This window comes from Acanthopagrus latus, chromosome 12 (assembly GCF_904848185.1).
Source record: "Acanthopagrus latus isolate v.2019 chromosome 12, fAcaLat1.1, whole genome shotgun sequence".
NCBI lineage: Eukaryota > Metazoa > Chordata > Actinopteri > Spariformes > Sparidae > Acanthopagrus > Acanthopagrus latus.
Genome location: NC_051050.1, coordinates 23733319 through 23759486, shown reverse-complemented (window position 1 = coordinate 23759486; position 26168 = coordinate 23733319). Strand labels below are relative to the sequence as shown.

General features: G+C 44.5%; 1 protein-coding gene and 1 long non-coding RNA gene across 5 annotated transcripts; one reads left to right on the top strand and one right to left on the bottom strand.

Annotated features, from left to right (window-relative positions):
* Positions 1-120: 120 nt before the first annotated feature.
* LOC119029653 (metal transporter CNNM4) lies at positions 121-25838 on the top strand. 4 transcript variants are annotated; one of them, XM_037116661.1, is made up of 8 exons: positions 131-1830; positions 8329-8472; positions 9012-9146; positions 9494-9663; positions 12965-13061; positions 15272-15361; positions 17088-17263; positions 17473-20627. In XM_037116661.1, the coding sequence occupies exons 1-8, from the start codon at positions 309-311 to the stop codon at positions 18013-18015; spliced, it is 2877 nt and encodes a 958-aa protein (XP_036972556.1). In that variant the 5' UTR covers positions 131-308; the 3' UTR covers positions 18016-20627. The 4 variants fall into 4 exon arrangements, 3 of the variants coding, with proteins under 3 accessions (XP_036972555.1, XP_036972556.1, XP_036972554.1); XR_005078042.1 differs by lacking the exon at positions 15272-15361 and adding an exon at positions 24276-25838 and having other exon boundaries at positions 143-1830; positions 17473-18287; XM_037116660.1 differs by lacking the exons at positions 17088-17263; positions 17473-20627 and adding an exon at positions 15475-16982 and having other exon boundaries at positions 121-1830.
* LOC119029662 lies at positions 22388-24202 on the bottom strand. The gene is made up of 2 exons (XR_005078047.1): positions 24069-24202; positions 22388-23965 (listed from the first exon to the last, which is right to left on the bottom strand). It is a non-coding gene; the product is annotated as an uncharacterized LOC119029662 (long non-coding RNA).
* Positions 25839-26168: the final 330 nt, after the last annotated feature.

Below are 26168 nucleotides of genomic sequence, written 5' to 3'. Positions count from 1 at the left end.
AGCAGCATCCGCGGTGAGCCGCATCGCCCCGGGCCTCCAGACAGTAACATGGCCGCGGAGGGAGGAGGAGGAGGGGGGGGTGACGCAGGTGATCTGAGGATGTTTACCTCAACGTGCTGCAGCAGTGTGAGCATCAAAAACACATCTAAAGTGTGTGTGAGGGGGGAGAAACGTGTGTGTGTGTGTGTGTCGGCTCTACCTGTCGCCGCCCGGTAGGCGGTGATAACGGGTGTGTGTGTGTGTGTGTGTGTGTGTGTGTGTGTGTGTGATGGCGCGGCGGGGGGGCGGAGCCGCTCGGACATGAGTAAATGACGTCAGCGCCCAGGTCGCCGAGCAGTGAAACAAACATGGCGACAGAATGGAGCGGGCAGCAGGGTTACATTCTCACCGTCATTATCTTCCTGTGGAGCGCCGTCGGCGGCCGCTCAGAGACGGCGGCGGCAGCGGCGGCGGCGGGGCCCGGCCGGGGCGGCGGCGGGAGCCAGGTGCTCGGCATGCGGCTGGAGAGGAGCGACAAGCCGGCCAGCACCAATGACGACGGTGTCATCCAGGTGACTGAGGAGAGCACCGTGCAGCTCCGGTTTTACGGGGTGCAGCTCCACTCGGGCGCCTGGACGCAGATCCGCTTCACGGAGCTGACGGACGGCGGGGACGAAGCGGCGGCGGCGGCGGCGGCAGAGGAGGAGGAGGCGGCGGCGGCGGCGGCGGCGAGAGGAGGCAGCGGCATGATGGAGGCGCCGGACAGGACTTGTGTTGATTTCACGAAGGACATCAGCATCGGGAGCTTCATGAACGTCAGCAGCCGCGGCACGTCCGGAGTCATCACCATGAACATCAAGCCGCTCCGCAAGAGCGAGCCGCAGAAGGAGTACGCGCTGTGCACGCCGGGAGACGGCGGCGCCGGGTGGGTGCAGCTGGGGGACAGTGACGGCAGGCTGCTGGTGCTGGAGGAGAAGAAGTCCCTGCTGCCCGTGTGGCTGCAGGCCATCCTCATCTCCTGCCTGCTGGTGCTGTCCGGCATGTTCAGCGGCCTGAACCTGGGTCTGATGGCGCTGGACCCGATGGAGCTGCGCATCGTCCAGAGCTGCGGCACCGACAAGGAGAAGAAATACGCCCGGAAGATCGAACCCATCCGCAGCAAAGGGAACTACCTGCTGTGCTCGCTGCTCCTGGGGAACGTGCTGGTGAACACCACCCTCACCATCCTCCTGGACGACCTGATCGGGTCCGGGCTGGGCGCCGTGGTGGCCTCCACCATCGGGATCGTGATCTTCGGTGAGATCGTCCCGCAGGCGCTGTGTTCGCGCCACGGGCTGGCGGTCGGAGCCAACACCATCATGGTGACCAAGCTGTTCATGCTGCTCACCTTCCCGCTGTCCTTCCCCGTCAGCAAGCTGCTGGACGTCCTGCTGGGTCAGGAGATCGGAACCGTGTACAACCGGGAGAAGCTGGTCGGGATGCTGAAGGTGACGGAGCCGTACAACGACCTGGTGAAGGAGGAGCTCAACATGATCCAGGGCGCGCTGGAGCTCCGGACCAAGACCGTGGAGGACGTGATGACCCCGCTGGGGAACTGCTTCATGATCCAGGCGGACGCGGTGCTGGACTTCAACACCATGTCCGAGATCATGGAGAGCGGCTACACCAGGATCCCGGTGTACGACGACGAGAGGTCCAACATCGTGGACATCCTGTACGTGAAGGACCTGGCCTTCGTGGACCCGGACGACTGCACCACCCTGAAGACCATCACCAAGTTCTACAACCACCCGGTCCACTTCGTGTTCCACGACACCAAGCTGGACGCCATGTTGGAGGAGTTCAAGAAAGGTGTGTGTGTGTGTGTGTGTGTGTGTGTGTGTGTGTGTGTGTGTGTGTGTGTGTGAGACCCATCAGCAGGTTCCTCAGAGGTTCAGCTGCTCTCTGGTTCTGTTCAGCTGCTCTCTGGTTCTGTTCAGCTGCTCTCTGGTTCTGCTCAGCTGCTCTCTGGTTCTGTTCTGTTCAGCCTCCACACTGATTCCTCCATTAATCATTTAGTCATCAGCTGTTTTGATGATCCATAAATCAATTAATCGATTATTTGCCTCATGTGAGGATTTCTTTGCTTTCTTTGTCACTGATGACGGTTAACGACGAGTCTTTGGACCGCTTGGTTCTGATAGATCAGCCAATGAAACACCTGTTATTGATCGATCACAGGTTATCAGTAACTGTTTTCCAATTTTCTTTGATATGCAAACTTTTATTTTCTACTAGAAGACGATCAATACCTGACTTTGATCCCGTCAGTGTGGTTATCAATCAGCTGGTATTAGAACAGACATCTTTCTCTTATGTGTGAATTAAACATGGTTGTTGGTTCTGTTCCTTGGACAGAACCGGACATCTGAAGGTCCAGATTAAACTTTCACTTTCCACTTTTTCCTCACAGTTTAGAGATCAGAAGATGCTTTGACGAATTGAGAGAATAATCTGGAGATAATTGATGATATAGATCGTTGTCAGTTGCAGCTTTTAGTAGGATTTAATTGGATTTTAATCAGCTGGTATCAGCCAATCACTGATCAATCGTGATCAGTTTACTGTTAAACTGTAACACAATCCTGCCTTCATTACATCTTTACCTTCAGCTGCTCCAGAATCAGATCTAAAGGGATCAATACTTATTGATTTGACAACTTTTTGTGGGGTAAAAAATGCTCTTTCAATATGTACGACCACAAGTTATTGATTATGTGTCGTATTCTGAGCCTGATGGTCCGAGTGGACAGAAGTGGGTCAGATGAGGGAACTACGGAAGCCCTGAGAGACAAATTTTAAAAAAAAACAAAAACATTTTGCTTTTGTCTTGTCGTCCACCTGTAACTTCTAGTTTCGGCCCCTCGTGTGATTTAAGATTGAGATGAAAATAATGTTCAGTCGCAGCTCCGATCCACAAACCCTCTCTCCCCCCCTCCAGCTCTGTCGTTATCGATCAGAACTATTGACGACTGGAACATCGCAGCCTACATTTAAACACACAGAACTGCAGAAAACACACGTGATGGACGTGTGTTCAGCTGATGATGCTCACATGTTGCTGCACGTGTCGAATCAAATCTGATGGAAAAAAAAAAAACTTCTGCAAACATTTGGTGACTTCAGACAAACTTTACTCATTACTAGAGTAAATGTACTCAGTTACATTATAATCCGGCAGCAGTTATTCTGCTCAACAACCACCAAATATAAAATACAACCAGAGACTTTAAACTTTATTTATGTTCAGACCCAAAATCAATATTTATCGTGTCACAGGTAGGAAATAGTACTGTCAGCTACACTTTGAGGTAATTTACCCGATTATTTTAACTTTCTGCTGCGTTATATTTATATTTAATTACATGTCAGAGGTAAATATTTAACTTTTTCTCTCCACTATATGTTTTTAATAACTTTAGTTACTTAACAGATTGAGATTAACAGCACAAAATGTGATTAATCCAAAATAAATCATGATGTGTTTTCAGAAATTAACGCAAAATGATTAATTGATATCAAGCAGTGTGTAAAGAAGCTTTGTATCAGTAATTATCACTCATTAAGACAATATGTTATTCTGAAATTCTGCATAATCAGTATATATTGTACATTTCTTTAACTACAACTGGCAAGCAAGCAAGTTTTATTCTCCAACATGTCTCGATGAAGTGAAGATGAAATGTTAATCAGATTTTCAGTCCTGACCGACTTGAAACTTGATCAAAACTTGAAATATATGTATTTGATAAGACTTAGATGTTAGAATTCAACACTGTATAAGAGATGTCAGGTTTAATATGATGGTATACCCTGAAACTATCACAGTATAACAGTTTAAGACTGTTAATTAACACACAACAAACGAGAATATGGATCAAAATCAGCTGCTTTCACGGTTGACCTCTGTGGCCGTGCTGAAAAATGTATGTACTGCTCCTTTAAGTTATCATTTTTGTTACCAAGGCCTCGTTACAAAATCTCAAGAGTTACCGGAAAATGTTTAACAATCTGGGAATCAAAGTCGTTAACTCGCAGATGAGAAGATGGATTCAGTTCATGTCTGTTTGTTACACGAGAAGCTACAGCCAGCAGCTAGTTAGCTTAGCTTAGCATAGCTTAGCATGAAGAATGGAAACAAGAGGAAACCAGACTCTGTCCAAAGGTTACAGGATCAAGCTTGATGATGATCATTTTCGATGTGAAAACATAAAATTATTGTTGTTACACTTATTTTTGAGCTTCGGACGTGCTGGTCACTGGACGTTTCCCACTTTGTGTCTACAGTTTGAGAATCACTGCTCTGAAATAAGTTGTATTTTATTTATTGGACACGTCAGCGTTTCATCTGTCATTCTCCATCAACACTCACTCTGGATTTCACTGATTGTCTTCAGAAACTGCATAAAAAATTGTTAGATCTGACGAAAACTGGCATGTTCAGGCGCGAGGGATTAGTGTTGGAAATCTCAGCGCTGATATCCACAAAGCCTGGATCATAACTGCAGTGATCAGAGCTTATTATGATGACAATGATGCTGTTTGAAGATCTCAGGACCTTTTCTTTACCTTTTCTTTTAGTCAGATATGGAGGACTGAAGCTGCCAAACTAAAACAGAATAGATAAATGGTTCATCTGCTGTGAAATACGCCAGAAATAACATTATAAATACAGTCGGCTGCAGACGTAGATGGACGTTTGCATGTCAATATTTCAGCTGTCACCTCCAGACTTGTTAACGTTATAAACAGAACAGCTGCGGCTATTTGCAGCAGATATTTCATCATTAATTCATCACCAATAAACCAAAGTTCAGTCATCAGAGATGTGATCAATAGTTTACAGCACTCATATCCAAACAGGCCCATATAATAATAATCAATGATACAGAAGTTATTAATGTTCGAATGTCTTGTTTGTTTGACAAACAGTTGAAACCAAAAGAAAATTAATTTTAAAAGTAAAAGTATCAAAGCTTCACAGTTTTGGGAGATTTTGTCTCGTCAAATGTCAGAAATAGATTTTGAACTTGAAGGTTGAAGCTCGTGTGTCAGCTGATGTTCGTCCTGCTGAAGTGCCTTTGAGCAAACTGTGAACCCGCTGCAGGCTGACGGACCGTGACCTCTGACCTTTTCTCTGTGGAGGGTTCAGAGGAAACACAGCTGACATCAGGTCAGTGTGTTCTGCTCTCAGACCAGCTGATGATGATGATGACGATGAGTCGTCATGTCTGTCTGTCGGCTGCACCGCTCCACAGGCCCGACAGGTCCAACAGGCCCGGCTCTGCTCGGCTGTGACAGCGGCGGTTCACATGCAGCGCTGATGTTCGCGTGGACGATGACTCATAACGCAGATCAACACTGACTTCTGCTCAGAACTGAATCTGTCCTGACATCAGGTCCAGGTCGTTATGAAGCTTCGTCACAGCGCTTGAGTTGGTTTTTTTTGGGCAGATTTTTACCTGAATTAATGTAAAAATCATTAAAACTAAATCACTTCTTCCAAGATCTAGTGGTTGCTGTTGGTCCAGTTGTTTTTTTTTCTGAGCAGATACAATAAGTCTGACGGTCCAAACTGAAGTGGAATTGCTTTTTCTTTAATTGAAAAAAATGCCAAATATGTGCGTCAAAGACTTCCACAAACCTCGAGGGAAACGCTGATTGTCATCATAATTGAACATGAAATGCAACAATTCCCTTTAAAATCACGTCTCGTATCACAAATCTCAGTATCTGACATGATGATCTCCAGCATCCACTGATTATTCTGTGAGCGTACAATAAAACTACAACTCCCATGAAAAGTTAAGCAGCACAGTTAAAGTTTAAAGTCATGTGTCTGTGACCTGCGCTGTCTAAAATCCTCCCGTCCTGCTGTTACCACGAACACGTCTGACCTTGTTGTAGCCCCTCGACCCGCTCGTCAGTGTTTAATCTGTGATAGTCAGAGGGGCTTCTGGGAAACGGTGTTCATTCACACCTGCTTAAAACACAGAAATGTTGGAAGAAAGACCAGAAAAGATCCGTCCTCACCATCTTAACATGACGTGTCAGCGCGGCTCTGTTATTTGCATTATTTTCAAATGTGATTTTATTTTGACTAAGGTGTGGAGCAAAACGTGTTTCTCTACAGCTCAACCTGCAGAAACTCTGGAGTTGTGAGCGAAGGTTTAAAAGTCATCGTAGGACCGACACGTCACTGAAATACTGCATTAATGTTAATTTAAGACTTCATGTTGATGAAGGTTGTCAGTCACTGAGATAAATCTTAACTGCTGTATCGCAGAAAACTGGACTTGTTTCGGTTTCTCTCATCCAGGAGGCTTCAGGATCAGGATCAGAGTCGCAGGGTTTTAAACTGAGTTTCCTTACAGAGTCGTTAAGGACACTTGTGGGTCCAGCTGGGTCAGGTGAGCGTCAGAGTCATCGGTCTAAGACGTTACGTGTCACACTGCAGCTCTGAGCTCTCTCTGGATAACTCTTGCCACACACAGGTTGTTAACAGAGTTTTAACCTCAGACGACGGCTGAATGATTGACGCTTGCACCTCGACACGACCTGTGTCAGGCTGAACACTGGAGCTGTTCTCCTCCACCTGGTGTTCAGGTGATTAACCGCTGTTTGACCCACGATGGAGTGTGTCGGTGTAAACGCCGTCTTAGCTCGAGGGCTAACAGCTCCCTTAGCTTGCGGCTACGTGCAGTGTGAAAAGCACGTGTGTGTCGTATCACATCGCCAGAATCATGTGTGAAAAGATGTTATGGCGTAGACGTTTGTGTCATTTCTACAAATTCTGTTTGTGATGTGATGCGACACTCGGCCTTCGTCTGAGGTTAAAACTCTGTCTGCGGGTGAAACGCTGCTGACTTTTCCCAGGGTTAGCTGTTAGCATCGAGCTAAAGATGAGCAGCGTGAAAGAAAATCCCTGCAGACACGTTTTGATCCACGTTGCTGTGAATTTGTTTTGTTTCAGCGCTAAATTTGACTTAAAGGGTCAAAACTGTGAAGAGTTTCCTCTGAGAAGAGTTGAGAATATTAACGAGATGTCTTTACAGTTTCACAGAATTGTACAGATTTTTATCAAGTTTAAACCTGCGGTACGCTCTCGCTGCGACTCACAGCTAGTTTCATTGTTGATTACTTTGATAACTATTTCCTGAGTTAGATTAACTGATTAGGGAGCGAACACCTCGAGAACAGAAGCTGTGTCTGTGCTGCAGGTTCATACATGGTCAGAAAAACAGTGAAAACTTTCCAACATGTCGTCCTCAAAGTTCTTGTTTTGTACACAACCCCAAAAATATTCAGTTTACTCTCACAGACGAGGATAAAAATCAAAAATATTCACATCGTTGCAGCTGTTATTTTCTTTTCCATCAGCTTTCATCAGCCTTGTAACTGACACGTGAATAAACTCCTACACTTCCAGTCCTACTTCAGACTTTCAGAGGAGACTTTTTCTTGACATTAATGTTATTTTGGGACTCGTTACACACACACACACACACACACACACACACACACTCACTCATGTAGACGCAGCAGCATCACCGCGGAGGACAGAAATAGACGCCGCTGGTGTCTTGACGGCGAGTAGCTGTGACAGCTTTCTGTCCCGGCCGCCTCTCTCCTGCTCACCAGATAACGTGGCTTCACTCAGCCGTCATTAGCTGCCATCAGCGGTCACGAGCGTCACGCTGCTGCAGTCGCTGTACAACATGCACACTAAGCCTGAGCATAAGCACAAACAGTCTTATAGGGTTCTTTTTTTTTTTTTTAATGAGGAGAGCTCAGGAGGACAGAGCCAGGAGAGGATTAATCTGTTGTTCCTCTTTTCTTCCAACTACATCCCTCTTTCTTCTCCTCCCTCCAGACTCTCCTCTTTATCTCATTTTTGGCAGTTCTTCCAGCTCTTTTCCTCTCCAGAGCTGTAAGTCCGGCCTGGGCTATATTAAGGCATCAATCTGTCCTCCCAGCAGTCGGGGATAAATCCACCGACAGATCGAAGCGGCAGGCGTCACTTTCGCTGCCTTCCAAATTGAAAAAAAACAAAACAAGACAGGATGTTTTGATGTAGCAGAGGAGCCTGAATGTGTTTGAAGGCCGGCTGCTGAAGCTTTAGGAGGCAGCTTCACATCAAAACCTCGACTTCTTTTCCTCCCTCGTGCTTGATGCTGCCCTACTTTCCTGACAGATGATTTCTTAACAGTTTGTGGAGATGCAGGGAGCATAAAGTGATGATTCACAGCTCACGGCTGGTTGTAACCTTCAGCTGATCTCTCCTCTCCTCTCCTCTCCTCTCCTCTCCAGGTAAATCCCACCTGGCCATCGTCCAGAAGGTGAACAACGAGGGGGAGGGGGATCCGTTCTACGAGGTGCTGGGGTTGGTCACGCTGGAGGACGTCATCGAGGAGATCATCAAGTCGGAGATCCTGGACGAGTCCGACCTTTACAGTGAGTCAGCGTTTTCCTGGTTGGCGGCCACGACACAGAAACACACGTCATCAACACAGACACACACACAGACACACACACACAGACACACACACTGATGACCTCGAGATGTTTGACCTCGTGAGGATAAAGCTGCGTATTTAAAGCAACGTTATGTAACTGTTTGACCTGTTTCCACAAAGTTACATGTATGTTTACTTTAACCCAGAACTGCATCACGTCTTACAGACCCGTGGTATGAAAGTTTGAGGGGGCGTCTTTCTACATAATGTTGCTTTAAGTGGTGAAAACTGAACACATGCACCAATTTTAATCCAAAGTTCGGGGGAGTTGCGCCGGACCTTTTTCTTTGGCCGAGTGCAGTTCTTATGTTCAGGTTCTGTTCTGGGTGAAACCTTCGTGATCGAAACTCCCCACAGATCGAGCGAACAGGTCGCCTTCATCGTCTGGTGACCGTGAACCTCCTGAGCGGTCCTGTTGTTTTGCTAGCTCCCTCGCTGCACCGCTGACCTCTCCGTCTGACTCTTGTTCCTCTGCAGCCGACAACAGGAACAGGAAAAAGGTCGACCCCAACAAAAACAAGCCCGACTTCTCGGCCTTCAAGCACGACGCCGACAGCAAAGTGAAGATCTCTCCTCAGCTCATGTTGGCAGCTCATCGTTTCCTGGCTACAGGTGAAGCTAATCTCGCAGATTTTATTTCAGTGTCACTGAGGAGACTGTTTCTCTGCAGCCTGCAGTGGATTAACACGGGTCACTGTGGGCCTGATGCCTGCTGACCTTGAGTTCAAGATTTAGCTCAATTAGCCTCTCGGTGTCGATTTAAATGGTTATATATTCGGTTATGTGGTGTGACGTTTGTTTAAGGGTCAGACACAAACATCAGTGAAACCTGAGATGCCGCCGAGAGATAAAGAGGGAACGTGTTTGTGCCTTTTTTTATGCATAGATTGGTAAAAGAAATCTGCTCTCTAAAATACAAAACTGACGTGTTTTTCTGTGTCCCCGCGTCCTGGACCCAGAGGTGAGCCTGTTCAGCCCGTTCCAGATCACAGAGAAGGTTCTGCTGAGGGTCCTCAGACACCCGGACGTCATCCAGGAGCTCAAGTTCAACGAAAATGACAAACGCTCGCCGCAGCACTTCCTGTACCAGCGAGGCAAACCTGTCGACTACTTTATACTCATCCTGCAGGTACGCCACACACACACACACACACACGCAGTGTTGTATCGCTTTGTAAGCAGTCATCACAAAAGATATATTATATATCCTCCAAAAACACCTTCACTTACATCTGTACCGATACTTTGTAGTCCAGACTGCTGGCTGCACGGCTAACTGAGCTAACTAGCTAACGGCAGCTACAGTTAGCAGCAGGTAGCTGTTATTGTGGTGATATGCTGCCACCTTGTTTTGAGTATGAATTGAACTGGTGGACGTTTCTTACATATTGTACCTTTTTTTTAAATAAACGTTGTGATACTAAAGAGAAGAAACATTTGGTAGAAGTCATTTATTAAAGGGTTTTTTGTGGCTCCAGAGGAAGCTGATGAACTGCCTCCTGTGATGTCACTCAGCGGCTAAACTGCATCGTGGGAAATGTAGGCTCCTTTTTTTTTCTTGGGTAAAAAGTAAGAAGAGTGTGTGGAATAGATGAGGTGACATCTCTGGATCTGCTGTGTCGATTTTGATCATTTGTTTTGAAAAGCCTGGCGCCTACATTACCCACAATGCAACTCAGTCACTCAGTGACATCACATGAGGCAGTTTATCAGATTACGTGCAGCGGAGCCACAAACGGTTTTATACTAGTTTTTCCACGTATGCAGTTGAACTCCTCAAAACCTGTAAACAGACTTCAATGTGTCAAACTGGTGGATTTACGGAGAACAACAGTGATGATGATGATGATGATGATGATGATGATGATGATGATGATGATGAAAACATTTCGCCTCTTGCTGATGAAGACGTCCACCTTCACGCTGCGGCTGGTGGAAGATTAGTGTTGGTACCAGTTTATCCCGGGTCACCGCGTCAGTCTGGAGGCGTATTAGCGCACATGCAGGTCGACCTATTAAGACTCGCCTGACTTAATGTTTCTTAAGTCCTTGTTTTTGTTGTTTTTCTTCACTATAAACAACCAGGACGATTTAAATCTTTGTCACAGCCGACAGATGAAACACAAAGCCACAAATTTATTCTGACGGCAGACGAAGAAAAACATGAACTCTTCACGTTTCAGGAGCTGGAATCTGGTAATATTTGTAATTTGTGCTAAAAACAATGACTAAAATGATCAAATAATCAGTTAGGCGAGACAAGCTTCTTTATATTGAACCATTCAGATGCAAGGAAATTCATTAAAGATATTAAAGCATAAAGAAAAAGCAAAAACACATTTAAAAGCCAACAGAGAGACATGTGTCACATTATGAAAATATGTGTGGATACTAATTAGTTAATCCACTGATTAACTGAGCTCTAATTATATGCTTTATTTAAGAACCGTAGGGACGGGGTTTTACATCAAACAGCTTCGTGTCCACGAGTCATAATGTGCAGAAAAGCTTCAAAATAAAACGTCCCTGAAAGGTTTTAACAAAATAAAACATCCCGATAAGAATAAACTGGAGGGGCTGCTCGGTGTGAACGACCTTCACTAATAGATCCTCTTACGTAAGGAGGAGGCACACGGAGGGGGAGAGACGGGGGAGTGAAGGGGTTAAGGAGGGTGGAGGAGAAGAAAAGCGGCTGAGAAGAGACGGGTGTTGTAAAATCAGCAGCGGCAGATGGAGAGAGGAGTAAACAGCAGAGAGGAGCTGAGGAGGGATGAAGGCAGCAGAGAGGAGGACGAGCTGTCTGTCAGTAAATCCCTCCTCTGCACCAGGAAGAGACGAGCGCAGCGCAGAGGAGGAAGAAGCTGCTGCTGCTTCACACCAGAACATCGACACGGCAGCATCAGATCACAGCTCCTGCTCTCCTTCTTTACTGTTCTCATCCTTTTATCCCCTCGTTGTGATTTATAATACGAGGTTACTCGCTGATACATCTTCTGTGTTTTTTGACGTTTTCGTGCCCCCGTGACCGGACGCACTGGGCTAAACTTGGGGGTCAAAGGTCACTAACGCCTCACAAGTCAAGTTTTTGTTGTGTCTGTGTCTGTGAATGTTTCCCACATCGCCACGTTTCCTCAAAAAGTCGTTATTTTAGAATCAGAATCAGAATCAGAATCAGAAATCCTTTAATGTCCCGCAGACGGAGAAATTTGTTTGTCACAGCAGCGACTTAATATAACAAAAACAGAAACATATTACAATAACAGGAACAATAAGCAATACAATTAAAAAGGGAAGAAATAGACATATATACATATTTACATGATGTAGTGCAAAATTAACAGCAGTTTTTGTTCTGTTTTTTGTTTTTTTTAAATGTAGATTTTAAATACAGATAATAAATTTGGGTGTTAGGGAAATTGACCAGATTTTGTTTATGTATTCAGTTATTTTATTTTTTTAAGTGCTGACTGAACAAGACTGACTTTGATGTAAGACATTTGTATTAATGATGCTTAAAACAACTTTATTATAACGTTAATTAGCAGAATTACGGGGTGAAAAGTCTCGTTCGGAGCATCGTTAAACTACGTTTCATTCCTTTTGTCAAACTACAAGCTGTGTAGTGCTCAGACTTCCTACGACGACCTCCACGCTGCCGAACATGAAAAAACATCAACCAGCCAGCAGCTGTTCCCTCGTCGTTTTGTTTGACATTTATCTATTTTAAAGCCAAAGCCAGCGTTTGGTTTAAAAGTCATGCAGACGATCCAGAGGAACTGGTGCCGCACCAGTTCCTCTGGATCGTCTGCATGACTTTTAAACCAAACGCTGGTGATCATTATTGAATAAAGGTGATCGTCCACTCTCACACTCGTTTGATTTGTAGATTTGCGTCGAGGGTCTGTGTGATGTAAAAGTCGTCACCTGACCGTAAGGATTCGTACACGCCGAGGAACACATTCATGCATGAAAACTATTAACAGCTGTCAGCCTGCACACACACACATCATTCATGTTAAGTGTCCAGCCCAGCGTGTGTGTTAATGTTTGTGTATCGCGGCTCTTTTGTGAGTGTGTGTTTGAACCGGGAGGCTTTGTTGTCGACACCTGAGGTGTGGATGAAGTGAATCCAGACACTCAGAGGGACACCTGAGCACCGCTGCTCCTGTTCCACCTCCTGAAAAAACATATACTGTGTGTGTGTGTGTGTGTGTGTGTGTGTGAGGTAAAGAGACACTGTGGCAGGATGTAATATTTATAGGACGTCAAAGTGTTTCTGTTACCTGCCACAGGAGACGACTGCTGGAGTTTGCACAACAACAGAGCTCGCTGAGCGACTGTAACAATACACACTGCGAGATAAATGGGCTTATTACACAAAATGTCCTCACCTGTGTGTGTGTGTGTGTGTGTGTGTGTGTGTGTTTCAGGGGCGAGTGGAGGTGGAAGCCGGAAACGAAAACATGAAGTTTGAAACCGGCCCGTTCTCTTACTACGGAGTCATGGCTCTCAGCTCGGCATCGCTGGGTGAGACGACACACACACACACATACACACACACACACACACACACACACACACGTGGTATGAGTTGCTAATTACACACATCGTTATTGTCACTGCGATCGTTCTTGGTGTGGACGACACTTAATAATTCAGATCTGACCTAGAAGCCCTGATGTGAGTGCTATGAAAACACAGACCCGTTTGTTTTGTTTCTCACTGATCCAGTCGAAACACCTGTGCACTACATTACCCACAATGCAGCTCCAAAGCTTGAGTGACAGAGTAGTTTATCAGATTACACGCAGCTTCCTCTGCAGCCACAGAAGACACTTTGAGGTGTGAAACGGGCGGCGTCGCCCTTTAAAGATTCAGAAGACTGAACTGAAGGAATCGGAGACGTTCTGTCTGTTTTCACAAAGTGCTGCGTCAGCGCGTGTTGCTAATAAAGCTGTTTGAGTTTGAAGTCAATAGGCTTAGTCCAAATAGGGAAACACTTACTGCGGCCCGAGCTCAGGCAGTTTGTCTTCAGCCGACAGCTGCCGCCTGACAGATCGACCGCAGACACTAAAGACAGATCGACCCGATTCCTCGACGTGTTTTTATCCTCAGATTTCATTTTGTTTGTTTCAGCCTTTTACATTAAGCAGCAACAAATACTTCTATTTATTTCAAAACCTTTTCAAAACGTTTAGTCAGAGGCCTCTCTCTCTCTCTCTCAGCGAGGTCGACAGTTTCCTTAAGTAGAAGGTTTGATGGAGCATCAGCTTGTTGCAGGTGTTGGATGATGTCATCCCACCTGAGAGGCCACAGAGCAGCCGGCTGGTGTCAGAGTTCCTCTGCACACCTCATCACTGCTGCTTCAGTCAGAGGAGAAACTCTGGTGACTCCTGCTGGTTCAGCAGCGCCATGACCGCTGTTTAAACATGTCTCTTCTTCTTCTTCTTCTTCTTCTTCTTCTTCTGCTCCTGCTGTCCTGTTTACTTCCTGTCAGCTGTTTTGCGTCCCTGGTTAACTGCTGTCTGTACTCCATGTGCACATTATGCAGCTCAGTTTGTGTGCATGTGCAGCATCAAATGTCAAACGCCGGATCATTCCTCATCCTGAACGCACACATGTAGATTTTAAAACCTGAGCTGAATGTGACAGTTTTACAGTTTTATCTTGTGTGATTATCATGGTTTATAACTCCAAACAGAGCCAAACCGTATCTTATCTCAAAGCAGCATGTATAATTATCAGATGTTTCATTTGAAGATGGTGTTTTTATCAGCAGATCAGTAACGCCACAACATTTCAAAATCAAATAAAAAGCAGAGAGTTGACAGAAATGGTATGTAAATCACTTTTTATTTTATTTTAGACATTTTGAAAGCTGCTACTGTCATTTCCTTTTTACATTTATGTTCTGTTGAGCTTTTAAAATGAACCTTTGGATTTCTGTCATCACCCTAAAAACATTTATTTTCTTAAATCCTCATACAAAATCCTTAATTTAACCCTCAGAAATGTTAAAACACATTAAAATGTTGTTTTTGAAAGGCCAGCTCATCTGAACGGAAGCAGAATACTGGAGTTATTTGGACCACAGTCCTCCGCCGCCACCACTGGAAGCTGTTTCTATAAATCGTATGATACTGATGATTAAAGGGCAGCTAAATCTTTAGACAGTCAAAAAACGTCTGAACTTCAACGAGAGTGAAGCTTCAGGTTCAGCAGCAACATAACTGCCGTTTGATAACCAAAATACGAACTTAGCATCATTATAAAAAAATATAATTATGCTTTTTATCTCGTTATTGTTAAAATATAAAATGTTTATCTTGAGATGAATAGTGAGTTGTTAATAAACCAAGACAAGAGGTTAAAATATGAAATGTTAGAAAAATGTTGTTATATCATTAATTTCCCTTAACATTTCACGTTAACAACATGATCTGTTTTCTTTTCTTTTCTCTGGAAGTTTTTGGTTTGTGGATCTTTTTTTGAAAACACTGAAACGAGAGAATTTAATTGTTTTGTTTTACTACAGAAGATTAATTGCGTGTCGTTACTCCGACAGTCGTCCTGCAGATGAGTTCGTTCCATCTTGTGTCTTTTGGATAGAAAAAACTTCTGCATCTCGAGAGAATAACTGCAGAGTCGGCGACGTGTTTTCCGATCGGCTGAAATGAAAATAAACCAAGCAGCTCATCTCTCTCTCTCTGCCCCTTCCTCCCCCTCCTCTCTCTCAGCCGTCACCCCTCCTCTCTCCCCATCAGTGGCGTCCCCCCCTCCACGACGCCTCTCTCTTAAGAGGTTTTCTCTGTTCTCTCGTTTCCCAGGTAAACACTCGCATGGGCCAGAGGAGGGAGGAGGGAGGAGGGAGGGAGTTCCTCTTTAAGCCTCTTTTATCTCACCATCTCCCCCCTTTTTTTTTTTCCTCCATCATCTTCAGAGCCCTGATCCAGCAAGTCCAGGCCCGGAGTTTGTACACACTGTCGGCAACACGTCCAGACTTTGTGCTTTTTTAAAGTTTACTTTGCTTTTTGCCTCTTTGTTTAAGCTCTTTGAGAAAACGTTTGAGCCACCGTAAATGATGAAAGAGGCAGAAAATGTTGCATGTTGTCTAAATTAGCTTAATTACAAATAAAGGTGCACAGAATTCTTTATTTTAACCAGCAAATTTAAATATAAAATTGTTCTGGCACAAAATGCCAAATATTTGCTTGTTCCAGCTTCGTGAATTTGAGAACGTGCTGCTTCTCTCTGTTCTGTAGCATGAAAAGTTAGTGGATTGTTTTAAATGTAAAGACGTCAGCTTGAAGACGATGGAAGAGTGTATAACCCAAACGATCAGCAGCGTCGGGTTTAAAGGGTGGGATCAGAACCAGAGAGAGTTCTGCTGACCCATCGGATCACAGCGTCTTCTCCCGTCAGAATCTGGATTGTAACTTGCTGGATGGGGCTCTCGGCGTGGCCCCCCTCTATTTTCTAACCCCCCCGTCACCACCTCCTCCCCTTTAACCACTGATCTGTGGTCAGATATTAATCACAACTCCTGTCACGTATCAACCAGAGCAGCGGGCTGATCTGACTGTAGACCTGTGGTGGAAGGAGTCTGACATCTTGACAAATACACATATTTGTCTTTCTTTCCGAGAGTCAGCTGAGAAGATCGACACCACACATGCCTGACCTTTTGAATATGAAGTTAGCCAGTTAGCTTAGCCTAGCTTAGCATAACGCCTGAAACCAGCTAACCCCGCCTATCTTATATAATCTATGAAAAAACTAAATGAGAAGATACAGGATGATGATTGAAGTTTAGATGAGCTCTTGCAACCTATTTTTCTAGTCTTTATGCTAAGCTAAGCTAATTAGCTTCTAGCTCTAAAGTGACCATATATGAACATCACAGCGTTACTGATCTTCTCATTCAACCTCGATTAAAAAGAAAGAAAAATAAAGTGTATTCCCTCAAAATGTTTGAACTGCTCCTTTAAGCTCAGCTGTGACCTCCCTCTTGATCTCCTCTCACTGAAGTTCTCCGATCATCACCGACGTTCTCTCTCCTTTAACACAACCCCTTTAAAAAAACAAACAAAAAAAGAACGACGAGATCGCCTCTCCCGCCCTCACGTCACCCTCCATGACATCACTAACACCGGCCAATGAGAGCGGCTCCTGCTCTGAGCGCAGACGGAAACCCGCTTCAGCCGTGAAACGCTCAAACGATGCGCTCCGCCTCATCGCATGGCATGTTTGTGGCGTTGCTAACAAACACGATCTCATCTCTCTGATCGACATCGACACGTGTGGTGTGCTGTACGTGTTGTGTGTCTGTGTGTTGTGTTGCTCTCACGGACGTCTTCAGCTCATGTTTTCATGTTTTTCACTCAGTTTCTCCTGTTGTTGGTGTTGTTTGTTTCTCGGTGTGTTTCCGGCTTTTGTTAATGTTTATCTATCTGTGTGTGTGTGTGTGTGTGTGTGTGTGTGTGTGTGTGTGTCCTCCTCAGTGTCTCTCTCTCTCTCTCAATTATTAACTCTTTTTCTCTCTGTTAATCCCAGAGTTTCGTTCGCCGTCACACGGGGGCAACCTCAACCGCTCGGCGTCTCTGAGCTGCACTGAGCGCGCTCCGGAGGTCGGCTCCGTGGGCGGCAGCATCACTCAGATCCCGGGCACGCCCTTCCAGTACATACCGGACTTCTGCGTACGAGCTCTCACAGACCTGCAGTTTGTCAAGGTAACGCTCAGATTCAGGTACATTATCGGGGAAAAAAAACACATATTACAGGTAGAAATCCTGGAGGACAATCAGCAAAATACACCCAGAGTATCAGCAGTTGAAGAAGTCGCTCTGCAGAAAAATGTGTCTGATTCTTGTTTAGCTGACTGAGCTGATGCAGCCGTTGTCATGGATACAGGCAGTCCAATGGTTTCTGTCCTCCTCAGATCACTCGTTCTCAGTACCAGAACGGTCTCCTGGCGTCCAAGCTGGACAGCACGCCGCAGTCTCCGGAGGGCAGCCACACTCGCCTGGACACGTCGGCATCTTTGCCCCCCGCGACGCCACCCGGGAACCGCAACCCACTGCCGCTGGCCACGCCTCCCGCACGGCGCCAGCCGTCAAACACTCGCGCCCCTCTGCCCCCGACCACCACCTCCTCCTCCTCCAGCCGCAGACCCAGCCAGTGTCTGCCTCAAGCGACTCCGCCTCCGAGCAACCACACGGTCTCTCTCTCCCAGATCTCTCCGTCCTCCATCAGTACAACGACAGGCACGTTTAACCCCCACTCCTCTCAGACCTCCTCCCTCTCCTCCAAGGCCCAGCAGTCCCCGGCCTCTGCCGGGCCGGAGAACGGGCCGGGGGAGACCACCACTCTGCTCAGTGAGCAGCAGAACTGTGCGGGCCCACGCAGGCCCAGCCACACCCAGGCACACCCCCACCCACACGTTCACACCATCAGTCACGCACACACTGAAAGCACCATCTAACCACCATCCCTGCGGGGGAACCAAACCACCTGTGCACTCACCTGCGTAACACACACTCGCACTACTTCTTGTTCCTGTCTGCTTGTTGTCTCCTGAACCTTTCTGTAGTCGTCTGAGGGATGCTGAGGATCAGCACATCTGTGTATTTTGTAAACAGAGATCCTCTTCAGATCCCTTCCTGCATGATCCCCTCCCACCACCGAAGAAGACCGAGAACAGACTGAAGGGGGAACACGAGTGAGGAGGAGAAACGTGGACGGGGATGTTTCTATGTGAGTGAGCTCAGTTCACCCAGGTTACAAAGAGCGCCTCGGCTGGTCTCCGACATGTTTTGGTTCTGTTCGTCCAGGTTTTGAGATTTCTGCCTCGACCTCAGTGAAATATTAACTCAACAGAAACGTGTCTTTACTGAAACAATTCTCCAGTTTCTTTGGATCATTTACAGACCTCAGTGTGAGCTAGTTTCAGAGAAATTACTTCACCTGTAGAAGAACAGCTAACAGTGAGATCTGTGTTCAGAATAACTAGGACGTCTGTGTGGGTGCACTCAAATCTTATGCATTAAACTGTACAGCTTGTTAAAAAGAAAAAAGTCAACTTCCAAGTTGTAATCACGACTGAGATCATCTGACTCGGCTCTTACAGTCAGGAAGTGCCTGAAAACCAAACAAACATGGACGCCAAAGACTGTTCGATGTAGCCAAACTTGATTTTAAGGGGACAGACGGAGAGGTGATCAGTGCTAACGTAAGTCAGACCCTCTCTTCATTAAAAAGGAAGAGGTGGCTAATGCTAGCTAGGCTCTTTCACTGCTAATGTTTAGCAAGGTAGGCTAGCTAGTTAGCTTCCACCTGTTGTTACTGGTGCAGTAAACAATGTGTGCCTGTCGGGAAATAAAGGGAATCAAAAAAGACTCCGGTACGTAACGTAAGGTGGCGGGTTGACAGCATGTCTCCTAGCAACGCTGTTCGTCAGTTAGCTGTTGTCATGGGAACCGCCCAGAGCTTTTTGTCAAACCTAATTTGTTGATGATCCGAGCGACAGAAACAAACGTGGCAGATATCTCAAAACCTCCGCACATGAAACGGAGACTATTTGAAGGTTTTGGGGTTTTGTTTTGTTTTTTTTGTAACTTCTGTGAACTGAGCCTTTAAATCACCACCGGTACGACATTAACACCTCAACATTCCCACCTGTCGATCCAGACCCTGCTGCACCGGCTACTGTGAAGAGCAAATCTGTTCTGTTGTTGTTGTTGTTTGTTTTTTTTATTATTCAGTTTTTCCAAAGAGTGAAACTTCCAGGAGCTCCGCGGTTACAGCCGAGGTTTCGTTTCAGTACGGTTGCTTTTTTTTTTCCCGTCAGGTCTTGTTATCGAAGGCCAGTTTTGTTCGAAGAGTGTTGTCTCGAGTTCAGGCGGCTTTTATCGAGGCGTAGTTACGAATGAATCGTTCCGTGTCTCGTCTGTGCTGAGCTGTCGGTGAATCAATTCAACTACCAGCAAACAGACCAGATTCACTGTTCTGAGTGGAAGTTAAACAGCCACGCCGGTGATTTTGAATGTTTTCACCCATTTAATACAAATCTTGAATGTTACGCTTTAGATAATTTATCAAACCATGCTGTAGCTTTTGGATATATTAGCAAATTAAAGGCAGCTGTTGGTTTTCATTCATTTTTAAACATCAACTCAAACTGAACAACACGTCGTAATATTAGACGTGACAACACAAAAAGCAGATTTTATGTTTTCACAACTCAAGCAGGTCGAGTTCAGGTTGACTCAAGCAACTAGAGCTCTGATTGGCTGAACTCCTGCCAACACACGACAGCCGGCCAATCAGAGCTCCCTGCAGCAGGAGAGACGTCTTTAAATTAAACACTTTTTAAACTTTATTTTTGCTATTTTACATCAAAACATTATAATAAATTTGCTATTTGAAGACAGAATAAAGATAATATTTTTAAAAACATTTTAAGTAATGTAATGTGAAGTACTTAAAGGCTTTTGCCATCATGAATGTTTTAATTTCTAATAATAAAACTGAATTGAATTGAAACCAATTGCTGCCAAAAAAGTAGAAATACAAACTACATTCTTGCATGCACTAAAAAATAGTCTGCAAGAATAATAAATTACACATGATTTGTATTTAAGAGGCTGAAACAAAAACACCGGTATGGCCCTTTAAGTCGATGTTACTAGTGTTGTGAAGGCAATATGTGTTAAATTATTTAAGTTCCGAGAGTGATATAAGAATATTTATTTTATGTTCTAATTATTTATATATATATATATATTTGACGTTCACTTTCTTGTTTTGTATTTTAGAGATTTTATTTATTGTTTTCTTTCTTTGGTTCTTGAAAACTCTGCAGTTTGAGTTGAAGGACGAGCTGCAGACGACGCTGTACGATATATTCTCACTGTGAACGGGACGAGCCGACCGAACCTGTGGACTGATGTCAGAGGTTAACGTGTCTCCTCGCACGCCAGTTTGGGTTCATGTGTAACACAAAAGACCAAAATAACCCAGAGGAACATGTAGTTTAGTTTAGAGGTTCCAGTAGAACGTGTTTTTAATTAAACATCATCTGCTGTCAAAGTTTAATGAGGGCATTTCTATGTATTCTCTGCACAAGACTCCTCAAAAGCCAGAACAGAACTGGGCTCCGGACGGTTCTGGTTCGGAGCTGGGAGGTTTAAATCACTGAGGTCAGGAGTCTCTGCATACCATAAACATGACGGTGTGAATTTAGGAGCAGTTGTTTTCTAATTTTGGAAATGGAGTTGATCTGTTTTCTTGCTGAGAGTCAGACGAGAGGTTTTGAATTTTAAAGTCACAAGTCGTCCTTTTCTAGGTCGAGTCGAGTCAAACTCAAAGTAAATAACAAAACAGAAAAAAGACACAGACAATTATTTTGAGTCATCAAGTCTTTAACTTTGAAGTTCAGGTCGGGGTTCAAGTTAGCAAGGTTAATACGTTAGCTAGCATACAACTTCTGATATTCCTCCCCAGGTCTTTCTGAAGATAGATAACCCGTGTTGACTGTGACACTGTAGCTGCTTTTAGAGCTTTTAAAAGGTGGAACATGTGCAGCCAGGTAAAGGCTGCAGGTGTAATATTCCTTCTTTTCCAAACAGCCTCCACTGAGGTAGATGTAAACATGACGTGACGTGAAGCAGGAAGTTGGGCAGTGAACAGTGAAGCAGGTTGGATATTTTCTTCAAAATAAGAGCTTTACATTGCACCCCATTGGAGTTTAGAACTGGGTTCTTAGCGGGGGGCTTTTAATTTGAAAGCAGCGACCGTTAGCTTGCTGCTACAACAACAAGCGGACAGTGAAGACAGCTACAGAGACCGAGGAGACGCTGCAGCTCCTGGATCTCAGCAGCTGTCCAGCTGCTCATCATGAAGTGATGGACTGACTGCTGTGATCAGCTGTTTCCTGGTTTTAAAACTCCTTTTTCTTCTTCTTCAAAAATTGGTGAGGGATTTAAAACTCCTAGCAGTGTGATCCCGGCCCGACGAGATTCATCTGTTCACCTGATTCTCAGCAAGAAATCAGTCCCCCCCTCCCACAATGTCGAGTTTTTCCCTCGACGTGTGTTTCCCTCGTTGTGTTTGACCTTGTGAGCTCGCTGTAAGTCCGGAGTTTAACACTGAAAACACTCGCAGCACAATAACTCGACAGCAAACATTCCACTGCACGTCTTCACTCCGATCCACGCTGGCGACGTCTCCTCGCAGACCCTCACGATGTTTCCTGTGACTGCGGGCGGCAGTTTATGTACATACTGTTTGTTCGTGTGTGTCCGTATCCAAAAACCAGGGATTGCTTCATATACATGGCACCTAAAACAATGTGAAGTACATTTTAATTGTGTGTAAAATGACTCTGTTGAACCCGTGCTGGGAGCAAGGAAAAAAACAAACAAACGGAGGACACTGGGTTCTGTTCCGGTGGACTGAAGACGCAGAGATAAAGAGATTAAGGTGAAGACGAGAGCAGCAGCTCACCCTTCACCCTGTGTGGGTGAGCAGCTGACGTTAAAGCTGCTAGCATGTAATCTACCTATTTTTATTTCCTCCTCCTCCTATTTATGCAGTGACACTGTAAAGATGACTTATTTTGTCGATGATATAGTGATTTATTTGAAAGAGAAAAAAGAAAAGATAAGGAACAACTGTTGTATAAGCTAGCACTGATTTGAAAACACTTTAAACTTGTGAGTTACGTAGCAGAAGTCTGAAAACTGAATATTCCAAAGCATTTTCTGTTGTTTTTTTCTGGGATGATCTCCAAACGTTGGATTAGCTGTGACTCCCCCCGTGTAAAGCCCCGGGATCACTGAGCGTGTTTGATTTTATTTTGAAAAAAACGACTCGGTATATGCACCGATAACGCCCAACTGTGACGGGCGTTGAGGTTTATTTTCTATTCCGAGGTCTTGAAGAGGATCCAAAAAAAGACCTTCGTCATTTCGGTTTTGTGCTCACGTGTTGCATGTTGCAAGATTTATTTGTGCTTTACCAAAATGACCACACAGCTAACCCTGGAGGAGGTGAGAGGCCGGCCAGCTTGTTAGCAAAATGACAAACAATTATATTCAGAGAAGTTCTGGTATTTGTGTCAGAGCTGGGCTCTAGATGTACGTGTGTCAGTGTGTAAATGATTCTCACTTAGCAAATGTTTGGGCATCGTATCAGATGATCGCCTCCGTCAGCTGGCAGCTGCAGTGTTGAAGTTACTTAAACCTTCTTGTTTAACTACAAACAGACGCTGGATCGCTCTCCTCGTTACCACCAGACTCCATTGATAAAAACAGTAATTTTACCACACGGCTCATCCGACACGAAAAACCATTTTTACTGCGCCAACAATCTCCAACTCTGCTGTCTGGCAACATTATGGAAACAATTCCTACAGAGGGAGAACGTTTTGTTAAGTATAAGGAACCTTTTTGTAACCAGAAACAAAAGAAATCTTGTGAGATGTGAGTTGTTGCAGGGAGACAATGTTGGAAAAGTGAGTCAGAGTTGTAGAGAGGAGTTTACCTCGGGGAGCTTGACAGCGGGAATTAAATTTTTTAGAGTCATGGCTGATTTTTATAACTGATTTTTAATCCTCTAGATGAGACAATGGCTATAATAACTTAACCTCTCACGAGATTCCTCATTGAATGAGACAAAAATGATATTATTAAACAAAAACTGTCATTCAGTATGAACAGTTTCCATCATGTTTACAGACAGCAGAGTTGATGGATTGCTGGAAGAGTGAAAAAAAAAAGACGATTTAAGTGTTGATGATGATCTGTGAGGTAAAATTACTGTTTTTGTAAATGGAGTCTGGTGGTGAGGAGGAGAAAAGTATCACAGCTGCTGCTTCTGGTTAAAGATGTGAAATATACAAATTTAAACTTGTAAAGGAAAATTGCCTGACAGTGTTGTTGTCATGTCAAAGCTGTGTGTTGCTGAGAAGTCTTTTGAAGTTAGCATGCTAACCAGTTAGCGCCTATCTTCAGCTAATGTCAGCTGTACGGTTTACTGAGCTAACGTGCTAACAGCAGCCGCATTTAGCACAAATTAGCTGGTGACGTTCTGCCTCTTACTTGTTCGGAAAGATGGCAAATTCTCACTTATTACACCTCTTAAAGAAAAAGGCTCATCGTAGGAAAACCTCTCCGCGAATCATTTACACATCCAAACATGTAAATAAAGAGTCCAGCTGTGAAAATACAGAATCTCACCTTTAACCTACCGCGTTGTTTCATTGAAGCTGACGTTTGTTCACAAGTTAAACCGGGTTCATTCTCGTATGTAGAATAATAACAGATCTCCTCCTGGTGACGCCACACAGTCTGTAGTGGGAGGACTGGGGGAGTTATCGGGGGGCCCAGTAGCTTATTTCCCCCCCGTGGTCCCTCTGCTGGGTGAGTCCGGCCCTGGAGAAGATCAACACATAGGTTTTATTCAGCAGGTGAGGAAGAACCTGCTCTTTAAATTAAATACATATATATATATATATTCTAGTTATTATAGCCTTACCTTCTGCTGGGAGAAGATTTAGACCTGCCTGCTGGTTCACTTAGGTCTCATGTAGCAATCGGTCTGATGCTGGGTTTTCCAGTGAAGCCACTGGTTGGCTGTGTGACTGCCAGTTTGTGTACTGGGAAATGTGCAAACAACTGTTCTTAAACTTATTAATGTTGTATTTATTGTAAACATTGTATTTATTGGGTTTTTTGTTTTTAGTTCTAGGCACCTGAAGGTGTGGTTCTGTGAAAATCGGGCTTCCAGCTGTGAGACGCGGCTTCGACACTGTGTTCAGTTCCCTGATTTCACTGTTTGTGTTCTGTTTCTTGTAAATAATTTGTACATGAAGACGTCGGAGGAAAGAAGGGCATTTGTGGGACGCTGAAAGAGAGAGAGGGAGGAGGTGTCGATTTTAAAGTTTCATTTCTGTTGTTTTGCTAGGGAAGCATTAAATAGCAATAAACATTGCACAGCGTTGACCTCAGATCATAATTTACTGCTGTTATCTCCTGCAGCTTCCTCCTGTTTTCTCATTAGATAACCAAAGCTTGCTCCTTGTTTCTCCTTCCCCGTCCTCCCTCTTTTCTGTCATCCTGTATCCCTTTTTTTTCTCCCCCCTCTCTCTCCTCCTCCTCCCTACGACTCCTTTCTCCTGACATATTTTTCACCCCTCCTCTTATCTCGACTCCTCTCCCGCCGCTCCGAGTATTGAAATTCCACCGATCTGCTAAGCCGTTTTTATTCTTCAGACCTTTTTTTTTTTTCTACCACGGGACCGGAGCGAGGGGAGGGATCCGGGCTTATCAGCAACTCCTGTAGTGTTGTTTCTTTAGCCCGGCGGCGGTGTGATGATTAGACCTGTGTGAAGGTTAAATATTCTCTGGTGCTGCGTTTCTCAGGCCGGGCCAGTTTTCCACACTGTGTATCATTCACCACTGGATTGTTTGAGGTTTGAGGGGGGTTGTTTTCATCTTTTATCGTCCATTTCCGAAACATTTAGGTTACTATTTCTTTGCACACAGAGAATAAAAAAGGCAGTATTCATCAATTTCAAGGACCTGGAAAAACTAAAACATAGGTATTAATCTCCCCAGGATGTGTACAGTAGACGCAGAGAACCTGGCTGGAAGGTTTTTAATATTCAGACTGTTTGACTTGGTTGTGATTTTTTTTCTTTTTATTTGGATGGTTGAACAAAGATGGAGAAGCACTTCCAAAACATGGATTTAAAGCAATGTGTACATACTGTTTTATAACTACTGTAAGGCATTTGAAGAAATCTATGAGGTTAATAAACCTGGGATATATTTCTCTACAGAAAAAAAAAACATCTGCCTCTGTTTGATTCACAAAGTTTCCAGCTGCAGGACTGAAGGTTTGTTGCACAGATGGATACACCAACTGCACAAATATAATGAAAACACAACAGGAAACACACACAACAGATGGATTTTTGTGCTAAACTCACTTTTCTGGCTGAAAATAAGATTCAGAACGACGTCTCCCTCAGGTGACTTCACCGTGAGAACTCAGAGAGCGTGCAGGTCAAGTTAATGTGAGTAAATCTTTAAAGGAACAGTTCGCACAACCAGGAAAATTCACTTATTGTCTCACGTTGATGGAAACTCAGCTGAAGTTTCATCGTCCACAAAACATTTCTGGAGCTTCACAACTGAAGTCGAAACAAGACAAACAATTTGAATTTGGCTCCATTCAGCTTGAGATCACATGTTGATTTTAAAAACATGTTATTTAATCACCTTTTTTTTTATTTTAAGATGCAATCTTTACTGTAGCTGCTGAGCAAAAAGCTCACAACGCTGTCTGCTGAGGAGTTAAATCATAAAGTTTTCAAATCAATTTGGGATCTCAGAGTATTCTGGAGATTTAGACGAGTTTTATTCAAGTTTTAAATCAAGTTTCCAGCTGCTTCAGTTGTTTGGCAGCGACTCTAAAAGCTGTAAAACCCCAGAAATGTTTCTGTGGACGACGACTCTTCACCTGAGTTTCCATCAGCATGGATTTTTTTTTAAATTTCTGGATAAAGTTTTCCTTTAAGGCAGATTTTTCTCCTCACCTCCTTCATTACTCTGCAGAGGAGGTTAATCACAG